Genomic DNA, 23,679 nt, shown 5'->3' on the forward strand with positions numbered 1-23,679 from the left:
AGAAAAGTTTGTTAGACTCAGTGATTTAGTGTTTGCCAAGCACTGCAAAAAAAAGTACCTGAATATTCTAAGAGTGGTCCATGTTTTGGGCAATGCAGTAAAACCTGCTCATTGTTGGATTTACCTCACTATCAGTAAAGACCTTTAATATGTGCTTGCACTTCCTGCTGGCCCTGACTTTGCTTGGTTTGTGCCTTGCAGGCTGGCAGCTGAAGAGGTGGATTCTCTGGAGTCAGACACAGCCAGCCGCTGGCAGGGGGTCTGCCTCAGCAGAGCATCTCCCACGCCTCCAGAATCTGCAGCCACTGTGAAGTCACTGATAAAGTCCTTTGACTTGGGATGCTCAGGTATTTGGACATTGTACTTTGCAGTAAAAATATTTCTAGCAGTGAGCAGGATCTGCTTCTTGCTCCTGGATGGGTGTTTTCTGTCAGTGCTTGGTACATAAATATGGAATGTCACAGTGGTTCCCTGATATGAAAAGAGACTGATAGTTGGGTTTGAAATCCAGATGTTTCCATGGTTTTTCCTTGCAGGTAGCAGTGGACAAAATATCCCAGTTCACAAGGTGCCCAGGAGCCCTCTCAGTGGAATTCCAGTGAGGACAGCCCCAGCAGCTGCTGTTTCCCCAATGCAGGTACAAGGAGCTCTTCTGTCCTTGTAGATTCAAAAGGGGTGGATTCAACAGTGCTGGCTCCAGCATCTGCTGACAGGGGGAAGGGGAAACTCATCTGTTTGTTTGCTGTGGAACATCAAATGCTGTGGTCCTAACAAAAAGGATCAAAGTGAGTTTGTCTGGACTTCAGCTTAGAGGTCTTGGTGGACGGATGTGAGCTCTGGAATCCAGTTCTGAGCTTTTATCACCATGGACCAGAAAAGAGGTGTCAGTTATTGGGGGTGAGATAGAAGAAACATCACACTGAACTAGGGAGCTGGCACATGAGTTGGGACACAAGGGATTGAAGTTTCCAAGATGTGTGCTCCCAGTTATCCAGTGAGGTCTGGGAACTGTGTATTGATGCCTGATGATGGGATATTCATTGAAAACTGCTGCTGGGGCTGCAGAGACAAGAATCCTCATGACATATGACTCAGGGTGTTGGGAGCAGAGTCAGGGTTGGGAACAGGCATCCTTACTTTTGGTTTGTGACTCAAAATTGTTTGGCAAGAGAAAAATCATACAAATAGAAGTGTGAAGTAGTTGAGGAACCAATGTATTACCAGATAAAATATTGTCCCTTTGTCCTTTTATTTTTCACAGTTATTTACCCAACTCTAGATGCAGCTGATACCCTGCTGAAAGGTTTCTATATCACTCTGCATGCTTTGTGCTCTTGAGATAGCAGAAACTTCTTTTTGCTCACCTATTTAAGCATGATGGCCAATACTTCTTCAGTTACCTTTTGCACCTTTGTTTCACAGAGACATTCTGTGTATAACAATGCCAAGCCAGCCAGCAAGGGCATTGCCAGGCATGCAGACCTGTCAGACCTCCCTCTGGCAGGTAAGTTGTGATCAATGTACAGACACTGCCTCTTTCTGTTAACTAAACTTGTTATTTACTGTTGGCCTCAGCCTGAGCCATTTTTCCTCTTCTTACGTGGTCAAAGGAAAGTGCCTCCAATATCTTTGTTTTACAGAGCTAATTAATTTTGTTGTGCTTCTATTCCCATCTTGATCATAACTAAAAAATAGCTGATTTATTGTGGTTTGCCAACACAAACTCCCCTTCTTTGTTCTGAAGGATCCATGGCACCTCTCTAATCCACACTGTGGAACTGGAGAGGGCTGGATTTTGTTCAACATGTATGTCTCTGGAATTAGCCCAAAGCACTGTCTTCTGAGGGTTTATTTGTTTTTAAATTGAGCTTCATTTGAAATACATCAAACATTTCAGATACTGATGTGACTGTTTTAGGAGCAGTCATATTTGGGCTGGAAATAGTTTGTTTTGAGAGTTCTCAAGAGATGAGTTTGTTTTCATTTCACACTTTGCTTTTGTTCTCTTGTCATTTAATATTCTTTCCTACCAATGTTTGTTTCCCATTTTCTCTAGGCCCTTTATTTTGATTATCTAGTCCTGAATGTAGTTGTTGCATTGTAATCAAAGTTAATAACAGCAGATTCTTGAATTTTTAAGGACAGATGAAATGTTATATTCCTGTAGTGAAACTGCAGGAAAGGACAAAAAAAGCCCCAACAATCAGTCACAACTTCTTGATGGCTAAACTTGATTTTCTGCCATAGTTTGCTAATACAGAAGAGAAATTAGAACCTGGCTAAGCAAGCAGAAGTGTCTGCTTCTGTCTAGGGAAATGGACAGGGTTTATTTACTTGCATCACTTGGTTTCCTGGAAGTCTTGCATGAGTGTGTAGATCCCAAACACAACATAAAACCTTTTTAATCTCTACCAGTTTACTGTAGAGTGAAATAATGTATCAGCTATGTAATATGATGCCCGTCCTTAACAATAAATATCCCACTCTGGGCCATGGATAATTCCTGTTATTACCCATGGGCAGTTCTGTGAAATCTGTTAAAATCAACAGATATTTTATAAGCCATTGTAGGGTAAAAATTTATGGCTGCTTATCTAACAAGTTCCTATATTTACAGCTTCTCTTTGTACCTGGATTTAATTTAGTTCCAATAATCCATAGCAAAGGCTTACTCACTGTAAAGCTGTAACAGCTCTGGTTCCAATCTAAATAATCCTAGAAGGCAGTTGATCCAAGCCCTATGCAAACAACACTGAATCAAAAATTATCCCCAAGGAAATTCAGAGTGAAGTAGTCTCCATAATAAAAATCTTCTGGCTGATTCCATCTGACCAGTGTCACAGCAGGGTTCTGTGATGTCCCCAATGTGACCCAAATGTTACATAGTTGGAGAGGAGCATGGGTTACTTTACCCAGAGCTGGTCTTTGGTTGTGATCTTTGAGAGTCAGAGATTTCCTGGCTCCATCTGGACCTTCAAGCACCCAGAAATAAGTTAAAGGGAGCTGAAGCTGAGATAAGAAGGAATTCACACCCCAGTGATTGGCATTAATTGGCAATTATCATAGGGATGGAACTGAAAAAGAGATGGAAAAGTTGTGTTCCACATTCAGTAATTTCTGATAACATGATGTGCAGTCCTGGCTTGTTACATCACTTTTTATTATTAATTATTATTATTATTATTTTATATATATTGATATGCAGTGATTTTCTTTTGACTATATAACAATATATATAACAAGTACATTATATAATTTACATAATATATGTAAGAAAAATACAGATGCATCTGCTGTGAATATATTGAGCCTTCTCAAAGTTGTATCAGACATCATGAGGAGTAAGTGCCTTTCCCTGGGCTGTGCTCAGAAGACAAGAGGCTTTCTTGCTCTAAGTCTGCTAATGGCAGAAAAGAAATCCTTGTACTAGGGCTGCTCAGTCATCTGGTGAAGATATCTGTGCTCAGCTTTTGAACCTTGGAGACTGTAGATTTTGGTATTTCCCTTCATTCACCTGAGGCCCCTACCCCCCAGCAGGAGTATCAATCACAGGAAACCAGGCAGCCTGTACTGTTGAAATCATCAAAGCCATTCCTTGTTGTGGCCACCTCTAATCTGCTCAAGGTTTCCTAGCCCCATGTGTGTTTAATGAACAAATGAGTACATTTGTTTAGAATCAAAACAACAGACTCCATATTGTGTGCTGGGGTGACAGGACAGTGATTAATCAAATTCTTCAGGCTACAAATTTGACAGCTTTTTTTGAATTCCCACAGACCTTCTGAAGGGGAGGAATGAAGAGCTGAAACCAGACCATTACCTCCGCAAAAGCCCCTCCCTGGAATCCCTGAGCAAACCCCCCATGGCCTTCAGCAGCAGGATGCTTTCCTCCACCCCCAGCTGCCTGAAACCCCAAAGCAAACTCAGGTATCAGCCCAATTTCCTGGGAAAAACAGGACAGCCCAACAGCATTACCTTGGAACCAAGATAAATGTTTTAATCTGGAGGATTTAATCTGGATGTTTTAATCTGGAGGATCTCCTGTCTCCAGGGCAGACTCTGCTGGCTGGTCTTTGGGAATTACCAGGCTCTGTTAGATCAAGATATGAAAATTCAGATTGTAATGATCTTTAAAAAGGGAAATGAGGATAGCAAGCTTTCAGGAGCCACTGAGTTGTGCACAAGAATTCCATCATGTGTACATGTGGTCAGCCCTCTTTATCTTACTGTCATTTTCCATGTTGTGGTGAGCTAAAAACCAGAGGCTCTGGTCCCTGAGGGATGAAGGAAATTTGACACATAATTTTCTTCTCTCTTGAGAAAAAGCATACATTTTCCTCTGATCTCCACCATTATTTCCACCAGTAGAAGCTGTAGAGCGGAGACAATGTGGGTGTTTTAATTGTTGGCCTTTAAATGTTCTCAGCTTTCACACTTTTCATTTTATTCAAGAACTTGTTTTGCAGCACCTCAACTGGGTGTGAATTTACTGTTACAGATTCTTTAAGCAGTTTCTTTCAATTTTACATCTAAATCCTAGTTTTCAATATATAAAATAGATTACTTGAAAATTGTATAAGCAAAGCTGATGACAATAATAGCAGAAATGTTTGGTTAGCACACACCACTGCCTATCCACAGGTTCTGTTTTTTCAGCTCTTCATGTGCAGTGACACCACCTTGTGTAAAGGAAAACACTAATTGCAGGCTCCAAAACCTAATTCAGTTTGGTTTATGTTCATGTTCTGTGCTGCCATTCTGCTGTGTCATACAGATATTAAACAGACTAAAAAATTAAAGAGATTTCAAGTGTATTTATTGTCTTCTCCCTTCTTCCCTGGTTTAGTGTGGAGAGGAAGGACCCCCTGGCAGCCCTGGCCCGGGAGTATGGGGGTTCCAAGAGGAATGCTTTGTTGAAATGGTGCCAAAAGAAGACTGAAGGTTACCAGGTAAGAGAGTAGGTACCTTTTTACTTTAATCACTTTCCTATAGTATGCAGTAAGCAGTCACTTCAAAGAAATATGAATAATATTGTATGTTGATTTTTGCATGTTTACTTTTGTGGGCTGTTTCCATCCTCTTCATTCAGATTCTCCTGGCAGTGTTGCCCTTTTCACTGTTAGAAGTGTTCTCTGAGCATCAGCCTGTAGGTTTCTTTCTCTGATTTACACCCAAGTTGAACTAAATGTATTGATTTTAGAAAAAAAGGACGTGGCTTTGCAAATATAGAGGCCTGTGTGACATCTCAGGGTAGGTATTAAAGTCAGAAGAACCAAAGCACAATCACAATATTGATTTATGGTGAGAATTTTGCCTTTCTATCTTCACTGCTTTGTTTAGGGGAATTCTCTCTTGGACATTCTTCCTCAGCCTCTCATTCCCATTGCACTCTCTGCTGTGCATTCACTAACTCATCATGAACTTGCTTTTCCCAGCCCCTTGCACTCCCATGGTAGGGCTGATGTTGAGCTCCACAGGGAGTTTTTATCATTCTTGAGTACAAGAAATGAAGAACGTCATCCTCCTTCCTGCCTCAGCCACTGCAAGGGTGGGATGAGGTAATGAGCTCCACAGAGCAGAGCCCTGATGACTTCTTTTTCAGAGATAACACCCCTGTCTGTGAGGCTTCATCTGTGCAAATTCCAGGATGATCTGTCATTCCTCACGTGGAGCCAGAACCAGGGGGAAGTTGGGATGCAAACTCTTTTCAGCCCTGTGACACAGCAGAAGGAGAGCATTAAAAACTTGCTGCTTGGCTGCCCAACTTCTCTTTTTGGTGGCAAAATGTGTGATAGCAATTCCTCATCTGAGCTGGGGGGGAAGAGGGGGGATTCCTTTCTGTTTAAATTATGATTTCATTGAGCAGTATGGGCAGAATGGATTAGAATAATTGATATTCCCAGTAGCAGCTACTCCCCATGTCCCAGATTCCCTGAGGAAAGCTGGATGAGTGACCTAGGAAGGTGTCTGGGGACGAGACCTGGGGACCAGCACACAGGATTCCACTTTTTAAATGCTTTAATTCATACAAAACTTATGCTATAGATAGAATTCTTCATCCTGCTCCTGGCAAATACAGACTCACTTAGTTTAATTTAGTTTAAGATCAAGTCAAGCCATAAACTCTCCTTGCATGGACTACAGTGGGAACATTCCCTGGCCTTGAACTTCAGCGTGTTCCCCAGGAGGCAATCTCATAAAATAAACCAGGGACACCGAGGGGAGTTGGGGGAAGTGCAACACAAATTAGCAGTGGCCCTGGAGGGTTTTGTTTGCTTTTTAAAAAAAGAAATTGCATGAGTTTACAGTAACTGAAGGGAAACATGAAAGCATCTATGTTTCTGTAATTGACTATGTCAATTCTGAGATCCTTATTTAAACAGTGATTTGATATCAGAAAGATATGCATACTGAGAAAAAAAATTGAGAACATGAAAACAGAATCACTGGAGTGAAAATAAAGTGGGAGTTCAGTTTAAGGACTAGGAGAAAAGCATATGAAAATGGGATTGCATAAACTGTGGCATGATAGATCATGTTATTTCAATTGTCATGTTTTGGTGCCCAGATTAATGTTATGTGGCATTTTGGCCATTGATTCTGAATAACTATGCAGGGGAGGTGCAAAAAATCTCAGTAGGAGCAAGAATTGTGGTGAAATCAGGCTTTGGACTCAGTGTCTTTGTGCAAAACTTTGGTGGAACAGCTCCACCTTAAAAACCAAATCTAATGTATGGTTCCCTATAAGAACTGTGCAGTGGCACAGGCTCTCTGCTGCCAGATACACAATTCTGCTGTTCCTTCTGCCTCTCCAAGTTCGTTGACATCATGGTTTGTAATGTAGGGCCATGAGGTGACCAGGCTTGAGAAATGCTTTTGTGGCTCTGAAACTCATTTACCACAAATACTTTAAACCACAAAGCCTGCTGAGAGTAAGCTATTTGTGTTAAAATAGCTTTTTCTCTGTTGTCTTGTGGCTTTTTTCCATCTATTTAAAAAGATGATACATCCTAGCAGCATTGTGAAGCAGGAACTGGGTGCCTCTTTTCCAACAGGCTGGGTTCCTGTGAGCTGGAACTCCTGGAAGCTGCTGAGAGTCATTCTTGTTGCATTATCACCTCCCATAATCATGTCATTAGTGACTGTGGTGTCATTTAAGTGCCCTGATTCTCTTTGCTCTCTGTGGAGACCATTTGTCAAGGGGCCAAACCTCTCTAGATTAAAGCCTATTGCCATTCACAGACGTATTGTGAAAACACAGAACTTTAAGAGGCACTTAACCCATGATCATTAGAATTGAGGATTATTGTTTCTGCCACACATGCTCTCTCCAGAGAGGAGAAGGAACTGCCACCATGTTAATGAATATGGAACTATTTTCATGCTCTTTTCAACCACTACACACCCTTCCTGTGGCCCAGAGGAAAAGAGGATCTGAGAGTGGCTCTTTCCTCCAATACATTTTCGTGGTTATTCTTTTGTTCAAAGGGATGTTTGGTTTAACAGGACCTATTTTGCATCCACCACTTGTTGAAGATCCTCCATCTCTTAACAGTAAAGCTCTGTGGTTGTTTCATACAGAAGAATGCTAAATAGGAGCAGACAGGGAATGTCCTAGAAGTGATAAAGGGAAATGGCAGCTACCTCTGGAAATGTTTGTATTTCATGTATTCTTGATCTGTGTTTTAAGCCATTGCATGGGATCACCTCCCTATGGCAGTGTCAGTGCATCAGCTGTGGATCAAGGCCGCTCTTCATGGAGCACAGATACAAAAGCTTAGGCAGAAAAATAAAGCTGTTGCAGTATTTGCTGTTTGTCAAGTAATTATAGCAAGAGACTGCTCTGCTGGTGGTTTGGCAGTGGATGTAATATAAAGCTCTTTATCCTTTGTGTTCAATTTAAACTCAGACTAATACCAGCTTTTTGTTTACGAATTTGTGGCTTTCTTTTTCTCGCAGGAATTTGCATTTCTTTTCTCGTTGTGCTAGGCAGTATTTCCTCCAAATCCTCCTTGTTCTCAAGCCCTATGCCATGCTGTTAGCCCCTGCTTTTTCTGATGCTTTTTTTTGTCTGATTTGCTGGCTGGATGAGATCCAGCATGGATTAGGTGTGACCCAAAGATGGACATGACATATTCCCTTTGGTGAGGTGGTCATGGGACCATTCTCCTTTGGGAGAGGGACTCTGCTGGGATACACTGCCAGGATGGCAATTTTTGGATTGCTGATGCATCAACCAGGTGCATTCCTGGGGTTGCACTTTGTGAGGACCTGCTTTATAGGACATCCCAAAGCTCCTTCATGGCCAGTTGTACTTTTAACACGTCTATATTTGAAGGTTTCTTCTTTATTCTGGAAAATAAGGGCTCTTTTTAGAAACAGGAAGTTTGTTACTTCTTTGTATGTCATTAGTGTGAGTAGTTGGCATTTTCTGTCTACTGAAGCATTAACCTTTTCTAATTGTCAGCTGAGAACTTGACCTCACTGGCATCATGTGGGACTGCAGAGCTGTGTAAATAATGTAAAATATATATATATATATATATATATAAAATATAAATGCTACCACAGTCCCTCAGGGTTGGTACTCAGGCTGGCAGTTCCAGCAGAGTTGATTCTTCACCAGAATTAGAACTGAATGGGACAAAACCCAGGATCAACCTCTGAACCTGGTCAGAATGTAATACCTGGGGCTTGGCTTGCTCAAACACTTCCTTTGACACATATATGATGGAGCTCAGTTTTAAAGCCTTGAGAATCCCAGCACAGCTGTGCCTTGTCCTGAGGAAATACAGGAGAGAACCCAGTGGTTTCTTAATCACCAGATGTGCACCCAGGATTGGTGTCTGGAATTAAAATGCAGTAGCCAAATCCTGGCATGTGAGGAATAACCAGGTTGATTACCAATGTAATCACCCCTTCTCAGTGATGCCAGTGGACAAATGTGCTTCCACAGTGGAGCCAAATAACTTGAGCCAAGCTCTACCTTTTTTCACATAGAGGCCTTTATCCTTTAAACAAACACAAGTCTCTTGATTGGAAGGATAAAATAAATGCAGCTCTCTCAAGCATAGCTTTCTATCCTGCTGGGTCATTTTAAAAATAGCATTTACATTCTGTCCATCCCAAAGTCCAAGACACTTCCCTTGTGTTGCCTGGATGCACTGACAATCAGTGAAAACACTGAATTGATTGGTCACCAGCTGGAACAGCTCCAAACTGGGAATTTGACTGGCAGGGAGCTGGGCCCTGCTGCTGGTCCACCAGTAACCTTTGGTGGTGGGACCTCTGCCCACCTTGTCTCCATCCTCCACCCTGAGCCTGCTGCAGTCTGCAGCCTGCCCCTCCACCCAGGAATTCCAGGGCATGCCCAATCTCTGAATTCTCAAGACAGATAATTAAAAAGAGCTGTGGGAGCAGCCAGTGTGGTCATTAGCAATTCTGCACCAGGGCTCCAGGCAGGAAGTAGCTGTGCTGCTGTCTTGGACACAGAGTGGAGCTAATTCCTCCCCTCCTCTCTCCCTCCCCTCTTCCCCAGAGTATCTGTGTGGTCCCTGAGCTGTGCTGCTGCATCTCCACTGCTGCAGCCTTGGGAATGAAGGGACCCAGCCCAGTCTGTTTTTTCTCTGTGGCATTCAGCACTGGTGTCATTTGTTGGAGCTGCTGAGAAAACTGATGGAAGTGGGAGTTGTGTGGCAAGCAGGGAGTTGCCATTCAGCAAGGGAGCATAGCAAGGGGAATTCAGGCTGAAAAGAGACATGCAGAGCAAAAATCAGAACTGGTCAATGTCTAATTGGATTATTATAAGAGGGGGCACTCCTTAGTCCCTGTTTTTGGTGTGTAATCTACCTCTGCAGACAGAAGTGACTCCTGCTCTGCCTTCTCTTGGAGTGTGACTGGTGGAAATTACAGAAATACCACTCACACTTGATAAATACCTCTTGTCACCATTACCTCATCTCTGAAATGACCCAGACACATCCATAAAATTGCTTCTGCCTAGACCAGCTCTCATTTGGTCCTGTATGTTTAACAACTAACCATCTCCTTGTGAACTTGGTTTTATACATTTTCTGTCTCTCTTGTGCATAGCAATAAATTAAGACCCAAACTGAGGAATACGTACAAACCCCTGTAACTTTACTAACCTTTAGTGAGACCTTTGAAGTAGGTGACTTTTAGTAATGAGGATGCTGTCATGGGGTTATTTGCATTCAAAATAACTCAGATTAATTGTTAGGAAAGCTTCAAATTAATCCACTGTGTGTTACATGCTATGCCAGCAGCTACTCTCAGCCTGTGTTCACTAGAACTTGTTTTCTTTATAAAAAGTCAGTCTTTATGTATAAAAATGCAAACAAAAGGAGCAGTAAAAGGCACCAACAGAGCTGTTTGGCTCCTTAGGCAGGTTGGTTGCTCACTGCATGGTTGCAGGGATGGTTTCAGTGTCAGTAGAATCTTGCCTTGCAAGCAAAGGAAATAGGAGGCTACATAATTACTTTATTATCTTTACTGTCTCTCATTTGCTACTACTTTCATTTTTCATTGTCATGAAAACTTCAGCCATTTCAGCACCACCTCTCCCTTGTAACCACAATATCAGAACTAAGCTGCCTTGAGGAGGTCCTGAAACACAGGAGGAAAGAACTGAGTTTGAAGAGTGCACAGATTGTTTTGGAATGGCTCTAGAATTTACTCTGAACAATGTCTGTAGGACAAGTCCTGTCCAGATTAGCTTGTTTTAAACACAGAATTTTAGAGAGCATCATTCCACCTATTCTTGCCAGTCTGCCATGGGTAGGAAAGTTAATATAGGAAAATTGGATCTGCCTGACTTTTTGGTGTCTTCTCTGGTTTTTGAGAGGGAAATAGTTGGGAGCTGAAACATCTTTGTGTAGGATGCATAATATTCTTTTAAAATTTCATCTGTTTAAATGTCTCTGCTCTATGTAAATTCTATAGCAAATTGGTGTTTGATGCTTTTACAAAAAAAAAATACAGCCATAAATTCTCTAATATCTTGTCTTTGCTGAAGAGCTCATTAATTCACACTTACTGAAGCAAATGATGAATGGTAAACCCAAAGCAGCACCTGTGGTAACAGTGGAGAAAGAAGCAAAGAGAACCTAAAAATGTGATGGGAAGCAGGGATTCTTTATAAAAAGAAATGCAGTAAATGGCATGACTTTAAAAAGAGCTGGCATCAGTTCCTTTTCAGTTCATAGTGCTGTTATGACATGATTTAATTGCATTTTCAGAGAGCATTTTGTGATCTGAGCTCTGCTGTTCCATGCATGTGTAATCAGCAATAAGATGCATGGCTAACTGACATGCTGAGAGAAGCATTAGAAATATGGATTATGGGATAAAACCACAATATTTTAAAGAAATTTAAAGCAATTGTTATGGAGTCTGCAGTTGGCTGGGCCATTTGAACCAGGGATATTAATACAGGCTGGAGGATAGGAGGTCACCTGGCTTCCTTCCCAGTCCTGGCTACCCACTTAATCCCTGTGCAATACATTGCTGGTTTGATTTCTTTTAATCACAAGGCATTACTTCATTTTGTATTCCATTTAAGAGAAAAAGATTGGTAAGAGAATTGAAAAAGCTTCCTGGTAGTAGATGGACTAAATGTGATGTACAAATCACTTCAGACTTGCAGCTCCCCATTGAAAATAGCTGTGTGCAGTTGTCATCTGGGTGTACCCTGCAATTACAGAAGAATCCAGGCAGCCTTTAATTTCAGACATTCATGCCTTTCATCCCTGTTAACTGGACCTGACCACACTTCTCATTCACCCATAGTTCCAGTAGATTGCCCAGATGTTTCATATCTTTGCTGGAGCATTTCAGATGAACTGGAGTATTTTGCTTGTTTTGGAGGCTGAAAGGAGCCATCCTTCCCTCATGTTGCTTCTTAGGAACTGTTCAGAACTTGCCCAGTGAGAGCCTGAAGATTCCTTTGAATAGAACTTCTTTGGCTGAACCCTGTTAACCTGGCCCCAGCCAGTTAGGGTGTAATAAATCAAATTAGAGCTGCATTTTGTGCAGCTGTTGTTAAAGATGGGTAGGTTTGGATCCTCTTTGGAAGTTGATTGTCAAGGTACCTTGATCCATTTTGCTTTAGAAAGGTCAGAGTTCAGATTTGCAGAGCTGTGACTTCTGTTCAGCCATGTGTTTAAATATATCCACATAAAACCACTGACCTGTTCAAGAGGAGCTGTGGGGACCTGGGTAGTGATGAGCCACTGGAGGGAAGCTGCTACTAAAAACAAGGCAATTTAATCTATTTACTCAATAGATTTATTTTCAAGTATTTAATTTTATATTCTGCATGGGCTGAACCTCCATGATCAGATACTCTGGCAGGTTCCTGGTGTGCCATTCCATCCCAATAACTTGGGAGAGGCAGGAAGGGATGCTGGATGCTGAGAGAATGGAATAATGATGCTCAGGTTGTATTTCTTGCAGGCCTTCTTTCTCAGAGTTCCAGGCTAGCTTCAAGCTGATTCATGTCTGTAATTGATAATTCTGGCTCTCAGGGAGAAAATTATGACTCAGAGCCATACTGTGGGCACAGTAACACGTGCATAGTGGGAATATCTTGTATCATGATTTTAACCTACTCAGACTGTAATGAAGAGTGCATGATATCATTGTTGCTTTTTGCTTGGAGTCAAAGATCGAGTGAAATCTAATGGGGTGGTGGTTTTTTCCTCAGACAAACAAAGGATTGTTTTTAGTGAGAACAGATCACACAGATTTCCCTGGGTGTCTTTAGCAGGGCTCTCCAAGGGCTCTGTTATCTGCAGGAAAGGTCCTGTTCCTGGAATGGGGGGCTAAGGTCAATCACTTCCAGGTGTTTTGTGTCTTAGGCTTGACCTGACACTGATGTCCTAGATTGTACATTTGTTACCAAATAACATTGCTGGATATTTCTCTTTTTTTTAAATTTTACCTTAATGTTCATAGAAACAGACCCTTCTGGGCACTCTGGTACTTTGATAGCTATGCTCCCTGGTGTGCCTCCAGATCCCAGTGTCTGAACATTCCCAGTGATGTAGAGGAGTTCACTTGTGAGCTTGAAGAGAATTTAGTGTTTCCACTGATTGGTGACCCTGCAGGAGTGCTGAGGACAAAGCCTGGGCTGCCACTGACCACAGGATGTACTGTGGCCATATGACAGCAAATTTTTCCTCCTTTCCTGATAAATGCTGCAACTCAGTTTGATCTGAATCCCTGCTCCATTTTCCCATTTCTCCCTGCACTCATTCTGATGGCTCAGAGTGTTGCCATCCTTTCTGGGTGTCTCATGAGAAGCCACATGGAGTTTTTCAGAGCTTGGGGTGGGGGTTCTGCTGTGAGCACAGTGGGACACAGAAATCACCCTCCTGCAGCTTGGGGTTGTGCATTAACAAGCAGCATGGACACAAATAGCTCCCATATATTCAGGGGCTGAATAGGGAGAGAGGTGTGGCAGCAAGACTGAGACAGGCTCTGCTGCCAAAATAATCAAGAGAAGGGAATAGTTTCCGAGGTGTTCATTCCATAAATTGTTTTCCTTTTTTTTTTTTTTTAATGGCTTCAGGGGAGCCAGAGATCTTCCGAGAAATCAGAGTTGTCTCTATTTTGACTTAATTTCTCTTGGTGTGGTGGAGTGGGGAGGTACTACAAATAAAGCTGCAGTGTAGCAAAACACAGATCACTTTTCATTTACCATGTCCTTATATCCCAAACTGAAAAATATCTAACACAGAAGCCAAGATGAAGTGACAGGGAGAGGGGTTTGTACTGTGTATGAAATGGAAATGCATTTGTTTAGAGAAAAATAAACCAAAATTCATTGATTCTTGTTAGATGTAAAAATGGAACTAGGTGGCCTTGAGTATGCCTAGATATTTTTTATTGTACTGTGAACTGGGTAGTTGAGCTGAACCTTTCAATGTTCGTTTTGGGGTTGCATTTAGGACAAAAATTCAGATTTTAGTTCGTTTTGGCTGTTGATTGTGGCAAACCACTTTGCAGCAGATTTCATCTGTGGTTCAAACATGGTCAGCAGAATCCCATCCTTGAACTTTTGCTTGTTTGTAAGCCTTAGATCCAAAAGTTACTGAGCATGACTGGCTGGACAATGCTGTTGGGGAGGTGAGGATTTTTGGACCTAGTTTTGGTGTAGACATGAGCAGTTCTTATGTGTAGATATTGTGATTTGGGAAGAGAAGAGCTTTAGATGTATTTAAAATTGCAAAGGTAGATAAAATTATTAAACTGATTCTGGGATAGTGAAATAGTGTGAAGGAGCAGTTTTGTATCTCACATAGTAGTGAGTATCTTTTAGTATCTCACATGTCTCATAGTAGCATCATGAAAATGAGGATAGATACAACGTTCCTACACAAACAAGCTTTCCCTTTTTGTCTAGTCCTGTTGCATAACTAAGGCTCTGTTTGTTCCTGTTTCCATGGCCTTTGGGAAAGAGGAGGAACAACCTCCATTTTCCATTTCCATCCTACAGTATAAAATGAGAATATTGGCATTTGCTGATAAGCTATTTGCTGATAAAACATGTTGGCCTCAGTAAAAACACTTCTGTAACTTGGCAGTCAGTCCTTTCCCACTAACTGCAGATTGATAAATAGAAAGGAACTTGTTTGTCTGAAACTTCAAGAAAGCAGAATAATCCAGCTCAGCCAATTCCATACACACAAAGTTGAACTTCCAACTAAAAAGTTGCAACTTTATGGAATAGCCAATGCCAAGGCAGCTTTCAAAGCGAAAATTTTTTTTTCTTCTGACGTTGTTCAGCCAGTGCCTCATTTTTGCGTTGTCTCCACTGACAGATGTTAATAGAGCCCTACAATGTGGTGGCTCGTGCAGTGTGGGGACGTCAGCTCTTTCTGAGCCCATTAGAGCTGTAGATTTATTACAAAGTATTTTAATCTGAAATATTCTCTACTGCTTCAATTTGAGTCATGTTTGGTTATGGACATTTATTACTAACTGGAAATCGTGTCTGACTGGACCAAGTCCAGGTTGGATAACTAATCAGTGAGGCATCAGGAGCAAGGAGCACATGCTGAAATAATTCCTGTCTGGGTTTTAGTGTCTGCATCAGCTGTTGTATGAGAGATGCAGTAAAAGCCTTGTCTTTGGGGGAGTCTTGAAAGAAACCAGAAACCAGCTAACTAAAGAAAATGCAGGGGTGGGGAGTGTGAACAGAAGCTGAGCACACAGGAGGATGTGGCTGCTGAGGGGGGTTGGAGGTGGCTCCACACCTGCAGGAGTGTGGGAGAAGGTGCAGCTCCACCGTGTCCCAGAGCCCCCCTGCTCCAGCAGCTCTTGCTCTGTACCAGTTCACTGTTCTGTTTTTAGCTGCTGTTTGCAACTACAGCTGCAAGACTCGGCCATGGGAATTCCTGAGTGTGCTGGTATGGCCAGGCAGTGCAGACAGGAGCATCAGAAAGGTCACCTTGTTCACAGGAGCAGAACTGGGCCGTGGGCCTGTTTTAACTGCAGCTGTGCCCCGTGAGAGCATCCAGGGAAGAGCCCCAAGTGCTCTCTGTATCCCCAGAAATCTTGCTTTAAAGGAGTTCTCTGCAGATGGGCTGGCTTTAAAATACCATCTTCTGTTTCTGTAGTCACTACAGCCCCCATGGTTCTGGACCTCAGCTGTCATGAACAGGGAAACTGGGCTTGCTCTGTGCACCTGAGTGCAGCCTTGTAGTAAGAGATGTGGCTGGCAAAGAACAATCCAAGTGTCTAGAAACAAGGGAAGGAAGTTTATATTTGTCACATAAACTCCCAACTCTATTAGACTATTTATTTCTAAATTTTTGTTCTTCACCTCCCTCCTTTTGGAGGTGGCAGTGGTGGGAGTGTCACCACAGATATTTCTAGCTCAGCTCTGGGGTTTTGTTCCATAGCTGCATAAAAACTATTGTTTGGAGATTTTTTTTATTGTTGTGTAGCACTGTTCAAGGATGACTCATGTTTTCTCTTACAGAATATTGACATTACCAACTTCAGCAGCAGCTGGAGTGATGGGCTGGCCTTCTGTGCTCTCCTGCACACATATTTGCCTGCACATATTCCTTACCAGGAGCTCAACAGCCAGGACAAAGTAAGTTGTGGTGTACATTTGCAGAATTCACGGTGAACAGAATGGATGAAAAGGGGAAGGAAATCAACAGTGAGCTCCCAGAAAGAAATGCAGGGACTGCTGGGTGATGAAACAGTGACAAGTTGGCTAAATCCAGTGAGTGCTGCAAATAAACACAAAGACGGTATCCATCACAGTAAGAATTATAGTATGTACAAGAATGCTTTATATTAATTAAAACCTTTGCAGAAACCTTTTACTCATAGTAAAGACAGAACTGTAGTGTTTTTTTTTCCAGTTGTAACCAGTTTCACAACAACCTATTTGTCAAAAACAGAGGGTGTCACTCAGGCAGAAGTAGATGAGCTGTTCAAAGACAAAGAACTTGTGAGTGAGTAAGATCAAAAAAGAGTGAGACTCAAAAAACAGTCTACAGGCAAGTATGGAATCCAGGGGTTTAGTTTTCAAATACACCTGCTCATTTAAACTTACTGGGTAACCAGATGCAAGGAAAGGTTCAGGAATAGTGCTTTGATGTTAATCCTTTTGAACTTTATTTTTACAGAAGAGAAATCTGCTGTTGGCATTTCAAGCTGCTGAAAGTGTGGGCATCAAACCCAGTCTGGTGAGTAACCTTTGAGCAAGGGGACATTTGCTGCAAACACCGTTCCAACACCTTTCCTTGTTGCCATGTGGCCAGTCAGTGACCTTGCACTCAAAGTGCTGGGGAGGGCTGCCCACCATCAGGATGGTGTTAGGAGAGCTTCCAGAAAGAATTTGTAGAATCGCAGAATAAATATAATTTGGAGGAGCTGCTGCAGGTCATCCAGTATTGAAATGAGGGTATGGATTATGTTCTTATTTTAGATGCCAGCTGCAGATTATTCTATATATAATTTTATGGACAGACTTTCCATATTACACTATTACATTAATGGTTGCACCATTTTATTTCCTGTTGTTTTAAGAAACAGAAAGACATTAAACTGTTAAAAAAACTTTTCCAAAATTACCTATCTGACAAGGGAGATAGAAGTTTAATATGAAGGGAAAACTATTATAGGGTTCATGAGCTAGATTCAGAAGCAAAGAAGGATCAGCTTAAATGAAGTTGTATAGAGAACTGATCTTTGATTGCAGATGGAAGAAATATTGTAGATTGCAGAATGCATGAAGAGATTTGAGAATTGCACTGGCCCAGTGGATCATTCCTGTGGTCCTGATGGCTGTAGGGGGCTCAGGAGTGGGAGCAGAAGTGCTGAGGGGGCTCAGGGGAGCCGTGCTGGGGCTGCCTGAGCGCGGTGCTGTGTCTGGCAGGAGCTCAGCGAGATGATGTACACGGACCGGCCCGACTGGCAGAGCGTCATGCAGTACGTGGCCCAGATCTACAAATACTTTGAGACCTGAGCTGCAGAGCAAGAGGTGGACACGAGTGGGGAAGAGAACAAAGAATGCTACAGATGCACTCGATCACTTTAAAAACCTGCTTGCTCCTCTTCCACAGCCAAGCAAAGCTCTTAGTGTGAAAGGAAGCTCTTCTGTAGGTTTGATTCCATCTGGGACTGCAACCAAATAATTCCCTGTTGTCCACCTTTGCAAACCAAATCCATTGGTAAGTTTGCTCCCACATGGAAATTGCAAAGCGTTTTCAAGCACACGTGGGATATTTCTGAAGAGGATCCCTTGGGCTAACAACGTTTGCCTTGACAGGAGACCTGCTACACAATGAAGTTTTAAGTCAATGTGGACTAAGCTGGCACTCAAGGGAGGCTGGGAGATTAATGTTAATACAAAAGCTCACAAAAATGCTCTTCTTGCCAAAAGATGCTTAATTCATCCCAAGTACATGTTGTTTTCTTGCCTCCATGTATTTTATAAAACACCTTTGACAGATGCACTTAAGTTGTAGAACCTTAACCTGAGTTACTCTTGCACATCTCACCCAATAACTGCACTAATTTACTCATAGCATAACCAGCAGGATGGTAACAGGATCATTTGTAACTCAGAAACCACCCTCTGTTCATCACCAGCTAGTGAAATAAGTCTGAAAGATCCTGTTAGGTGCTGGGACTTCATTTCATCTCAAACAGAATTAATATCTTTGAGGAAAATAGGTTTATTACTCCAACTTCATTACTTGATTACTTTGGGAAGCCAGAGCTTGGTTTCTGGCTGACTGTGCAGGCACAGTTATCACAGGAACATTGCAAATGCAATTTAATAGCTTTAGCTTGAAAGGTGCCAGTAATCAGGTGAGCAATACAGTGACATCTCATATTTTTTGTGGATTGAGTGGAGTAACTTCTTCCTTCTGTGTTGCTCCTGTCTGGTCAGCACAACTGTGTCATTGCTGCCTAGAGGCAGGAATCTGGAGGCAGCCTGTGCCCTGGGCCATGAAATACAGCCCATGGGGCACTGGGACAGGCTTGGAAATGATGTCATGCTCTAAAGGAACACAGTCATATATCAGCACCAATGGAAGGTGCAGCTTCACTCCACAGATGACAACAATGCAACTGGAACCTGTCTGTGCCAGGGAGATCGGGCGCCAGGGAGCAGCTTCCCACCTCAGTAACACTGTTAGGAAAATGCCCGATAGACGCTGTGAAGTGTCCATTATTCTGTGTCTCTCGTTTCACCTGATGAAATTAATTTTTGTGTTTGTCTCCAAGGATGGAAGCATCCAACAGGCTGCTGGATTTGTTCTAGGAGCAGGTCTGGGAGAGCATGTAAAGGCTGCCTGGCTGCTTCAGGGCATGCTGGTAGGAGAAAGTTGGTGTTTAGTTACTGTGCTTAACCCTGATGCTTTGTGGACATTAGTCCTAGGGAGCTAGGGATCATTTCTCTCTTGCAAAAAATAATAGTGCTCACTGCTCCTGCCTCCTGGAAAAAGGCTCATGAAATGGAAACAAGAGATTTCACAGAACAAAATTGGTTTCAGGCTTTCAAGGGCTTTGCAGGTGGCTGATCTCAGCCTCTGGTTCCCCATAGTGCTTTGTTGTTTGATTTGATTTTACTTTGTAATGCTATTTAATTAATAAACAACATATTTCAGACTTGGTGTTCTCACAGCAGAATACAGGATTCAGGAATAGATGGTAGAGGCCAGGGACTGCTTTGAACAAAGAGGATGCTGGAGGAAGGCATTGCCTGTTCTGGGGGAGGATAAAATCGTCTCTTGCTCTTGGTTTTAGTCTGAAATCTATTCCAATAATCCATTGCCTCTGGGAAAGTTCAGTTCCAGTCTTTAGAGAGGCTGTGTGATAAAAATGGCCCAGGGGAGAGCACTGACAGTGCCCCTGATGCTGGCTGCCATCCTGCACTGTGAGCAAACAGCTGGGTGCTGCCAAGGCAGCTCCTTGCAGGGGAACCCTTCCTCGATGGAATTCACTCTGGAGTCCATGGAGAACCCAAGATGAGTTGCTCTAAAATACAGGATGAGATGAAAGAGGAAATCTGTGCTGAGCAGGGTTCCTTGAGGCACTTGCACTGCAGGGCCCCATTGCCTGTGGATGCAGCAGCTCTTTTCCCTGGAGGTGTCCCCTGGCAGGGATCCCAATTCTCTCCAATGGGCTGGAGTTCAAAGCTGGAGTGAAGTCAGCACAGAAAATTCCATATTCCTCAGTGGGCTTTGGATTGGGCACTTGCAGGGATGAGAAAAACACTTTTAATTCCCAGTGTGTAGTAAACATCTCAAAGTCAGAGTAAATGATGTAAAAAGAGGGAATTTTAACCCTGTGGTCACTGGAAGGGTTTGCAGTGTGGCTCCGTGTCCATGGGGTGTGTGTCACCTCCTGTGTGAGCATCCTCTGCTCCCAGGGCTCTTCTGACACTGCTCTGGCTCTCAAGGCTCACTTTACCCTTACAGACCATTCTGTGGGATCCAGCAGCTTTTTCTCTTTTTTTTTTCCAAATGATTTGTGCAAAGTCATGTTTCTGTCATCTCTTTGCTGCTTCCTCTCCTATGCCCCTCCCAGCAACATAGTCCAAACACTAATTCTACCCAATTCTAGTGGTGTATTCCTAATTTTTTTACTTAGCTAGGAGTTACAACACAGAGTTGTAGTAGGGAAGAAGATACTTGATTTTATCTTTTCTTCAATGTTACTGTTCTGTACTCAAACCTGCAAAACATCTTATTTTGATACTTTGAGAGATGGTTTTCCAGATTATTTTTTTAAATTAAGAATATTGTTTATTTGTTCATTTAACTTTTACAGTATTGGGGGGGGGTTCTTCCTTTTAAACCTTGCACAGTTACATTTCTAGACCTTGATTTTCACAAGTTGCTGTTGTTTTTTCACACTGCCTTAAAATTTCAATATGAATTTAAATTTATCCTATATGAGATGCTGCAGGCCTGGTTTTCAGAGACTCTTCAGGCCCTTGTGAGACATCTCAGATTGGAGCTGCAAAATTTAAGTTCCAGCTGCCTTTAAAGTTAGGGAATTTAATTAAATTAAGCAAGAGGGTATGTGGATAGTCTTTATAGAAGTTCTGAGAATTCTCTGAAAATGTCCTGAATGTGATGATGTGACAGGGATGGTGTTGAGCAGTAGGTTTGCCTGAACTGCCTAAATCCTTTCTGACTTTGCCTCTTAGGAGTAATGGCTCTTTCCCTGGTGTGCAGGCAGATAAATCTTGTCTTGTCCCTTGCTCCTTGAATTGTCACTCACAGGCACCACCTGGGGAGTCTGTGGGACTGCAGGGAAGCAAACAGCTGATTTGGGATGAGCAGGTGAGAAGAAGGGTTAGGAAGGGGGTGCCAGTGACATTCCAAGGAGGGATGTACTGCAGTGTAGGAGAGGAAAGGAGATTGGAGTGTGGGAGGTGCAGTCCTGCTCCTGGGATTTCAGGTGAGACAGAGAAGGTACAAATTGTTTCATGGCTTGGGAAGGTACAGAGGTGTGAGGAGTGAGCCCAGAGTCAGCCCCTCCCTGTGAGGAGCTTTTCTAGAAGGGCTGAGGAGCTTTTTCTGAAAGTTCCTGGTGAGACTGAGGGGAGCCCAGAGTGTGAGGAGAGGGACAGGGGACAGACACACCTGGGGCTCTTTGTCACAAAGGACATCAGAGGGTCTGTGTGGGCTGTCATCTTGAGGGGCATTCCTCCTAAGAGTGCAGCCTGGGGGTCTCAGCAGGTGAGGAGAGGACACAGCACAGTTGGCTGCCCTTGCCAGGCTCCCCTTCCCCTGCCAGTCGTGGCAACACGAAGGGGACAAAGACTTCCTGTTCTTCCTGCACTGCAGCAAGGCAGCTGTGCTAAGCAGAGGGATTTGGGGCTTATGCAGGGTCCCTTTGAGGTTTGGCAGTTTTCTTTCTGTGATTGGAAGTTGATTTTGACAGGTTTTGTCTCTTGTTTTGTGCATGGAACCAGTTCTGTGCAAGTTTTCTGTCCGAACCAAGTGCACACGGGCGGAATGATTGGTTCTTCCCAGTTTGATTCCTGACCTGGAACTCTTCAAAAATCCACCTTTTAGCTTCCCTGACTTTCCCCCTTCCTTGGCAATGCCCACACGAGCCTGGGCTTGTTGGTTTGTTCATACCTCCCTCATCCTGCTGTGCTGGGGGTACCAGCAGCAAGGATCCGACTGGGCCAGCTCTTGGCAAAGCTGAGCCTTGTGCATCTGATCACAGGCAGGGGCTGCATGGGATGAGATTATGCATTTTCCTGTCACAAGAGGGCTTTTTGCCTAAAAAGACTCAGGGCATGGAGCATTAAGACATTTTTAAACCCAGCAATAAGTTCTACTATGCTCAGCTGTGTTGGTTTGTACCAACTGCAGTGCCATCGACGCTCGCTCGCCGACACAGTGCAGAAGCAGCTTCTCACTGAACTGCAAGTAACTTTATTTTCTCAACTGATGGTCTCTCCATTTTTGACTTGCACATGTGCCAAGTCCCATTGGGCAGTGCTGGACACAATGTTTTTATTGACTGTTGGTCCAGGCTTGAGTTTGTCATATGGGATGATCACCTCTGACAGTTTTAGCTTTCCCTGTTGGGTACAGATGTTCCATCGTAATCTAATTTATACAAAGAGCACATTAGAATGTACATACTAAGCATTGCAGATTTGGACATGCTAATATTTAAATATTAACATTATTAAAGTGTATGATGCAAAATCTGTGTAATATTTCTAATAAATCTTTTTCTGTTTCTGAGGTTTGTTGAAATGTTTCAGTTACCTACATACAATACAAAATCCAAAGTATCTCCCATCCCTGGAAGTGTTCAAGGCCAGTTTGGATGGCAGTCTGGAAGGTGAGATGACAACTCCCAGAGCTCAAAGCACCTGGGAGGCAGTGACAGAACATTGAAGAGGGTGAGCAGTGTGTGCACAGTGCCAGAAACATCCCTTGGAGTCTTCTGCAGCCACCATCCCCTCTACCCACAGAGCTCTCAGAGGTGCTGAGATCAAATTCCAGAACAATTTCACAGAGGCTTCTTTTGTCCCACGAAGGTGGTGACAGCAATACCAGAACAATCCGGCTGCCAAGTAAGCAAAGAAAACTGAGATGATAAAAGAAATGGGCATTTCAAGCTCCTCAGGCCTCTCAGGTGTGTTTGTGTCCAGCTGGGCAGGTGAAACCCTGTGGGAAAAGTTGTCATTTACATAACCCAAGCTACTTTGCCTTTCCCCACCTGGGTATTGTGTTTCAGCCCTGGACTTTTAATGCTGGGCCTTAAATGATGCTCCCAGGCTCTGCTGTCTCTTTTCAGAGTACACTCCTGGTGCTTTGATTCATTTGTGGGGAAAGCTGGATTTTCTGTGGACATGGCCAGAGAGTGAGAACCACGGACAGGTTTGGTTCAGCAAGAGACTGAAATCTAAAGCAAATATTTTCCTGGGGGGGGTTGTGGGTGGTTGTAGGTGGGGTGAGAGGAAAAGATCCAGGGCTGCTCTGTGGCTCAGTGTGCTTTCAGTGACTCCTGGTGCTTGGAGAACATGGATTGGTATGGAAAGAAGAATTCCCTTCCTGACTGGTGAAAGGTGGAAGCCAGAACAGATGGAAGAGAAGCATAAGAAATGTGAGTAGAATAAAGAGTCTTCCAGATGGGCTGCAAAGGTCAGAAGCAGGTGGTTGAAGCCTCACAGTATTATCCAGTTTAATACTGGAGGACTCTGGAGTAAATGTCACCCGGGAGAGTCAGGTGCTGGGGGAGTCACTGGTTTTATTGAGCTTAACAGGAAGAAAATGAGGCTGTAAAATGTCAGCATGGGTAAATATTATTCACACATCCAGAAAGTGAGCTGCTTTCCCCTGTTAAATACACAGCAATGACCGAGGCTTCATCCTCAGACCCTCAGCAAGAGTTTAAGCTGGTTAAAGAGAAAGTAACAAGATTAAGAGAATTAACGTGGGAGTAAATGCCTTTCTTAACCTGCTCCACACAGCTGCACACCTTCTGTGCAAAGCCCCCGTTAAAACTTCTCTTGGTTTAAAAAAAAATAATTTATAGCAGTTCAAACCTTTGTTCCACCTTGATGTGCTGTAACTTTTGCCTCCTCGGTCAGCTCATCCTTTGTCTCACAGGAAGCCACTCCCAGACTCTAATCATGGAGACAAAGGA

General features: G+C 43.0%; 1 protein-coding gene across 2 annotated transcripts in view; it reads left to right on the forward strand.

The window, feature by feature from the left end:
- Nucleotides 1-22,268, forward strand: part of SPECC1 (sperm antigen with calponin homology and coiled-coil domains 1) — a 74,126-nt gene extending 51,858 nt beyond the window's left edge. For both annotated transcript variants that reach the window (XM_036395332.1, XM_036395334.2), the window contains 8 exons: nucleotides 202-347; nucleotides 537-637; nucleotides 1,423-1,504; nucleotides 3,777-3,927; nucleotides 4,847-4,949; nucleotides 16,007-16,123; nucleotides 16,668-16,727; nucleotides 17,420-22,268. In XM_036395332.1, the coding sequence (XP_036251225.1) occupies nucleotides 202-347; nucleotides 537-637; nucleotides 1,423-1,504; nucleotides 3,777-3,927; nucleotides 4,847-4,949; nucleotides 16,007-16,123; nucleotides 16,668-16,727; nucleotides 17,420-17,509 (850 nt within the window). In that variant the 3' untranslated portion in view covers nucleotides 17,510-22,268. The remainder of the gene's footprint in view (nucleotides 1-201; nucleotides 348-536; nucleotides 638-1,422; nucleotides 1,505-3,776; nucleotides 3,928-4,846; nucleotides 4,950-16,006; nucleotides 16,124-16,667; nucleotides 16,728-17,419) is intronic.
- Nucleotides 22,269-23,679: the final 1,411 nt, after the last annotated feature.

Source organism: Molothrus ater, chromosome 21, assembly GCF_012460135.2.
Source record: "Molothrus ater isolate BHLD 08-10-18 breed brown headed cowbird chromosome 21, BPBGC_Mater_1.1, whole genome shotgun sequence".
In the NCBI taxonomy this organism is placed as follows: Eukaryota; Metazoa; Chordata; class Aves; order Passeriformes; family Icteridae; genus Molothrus; species Molothrus ater.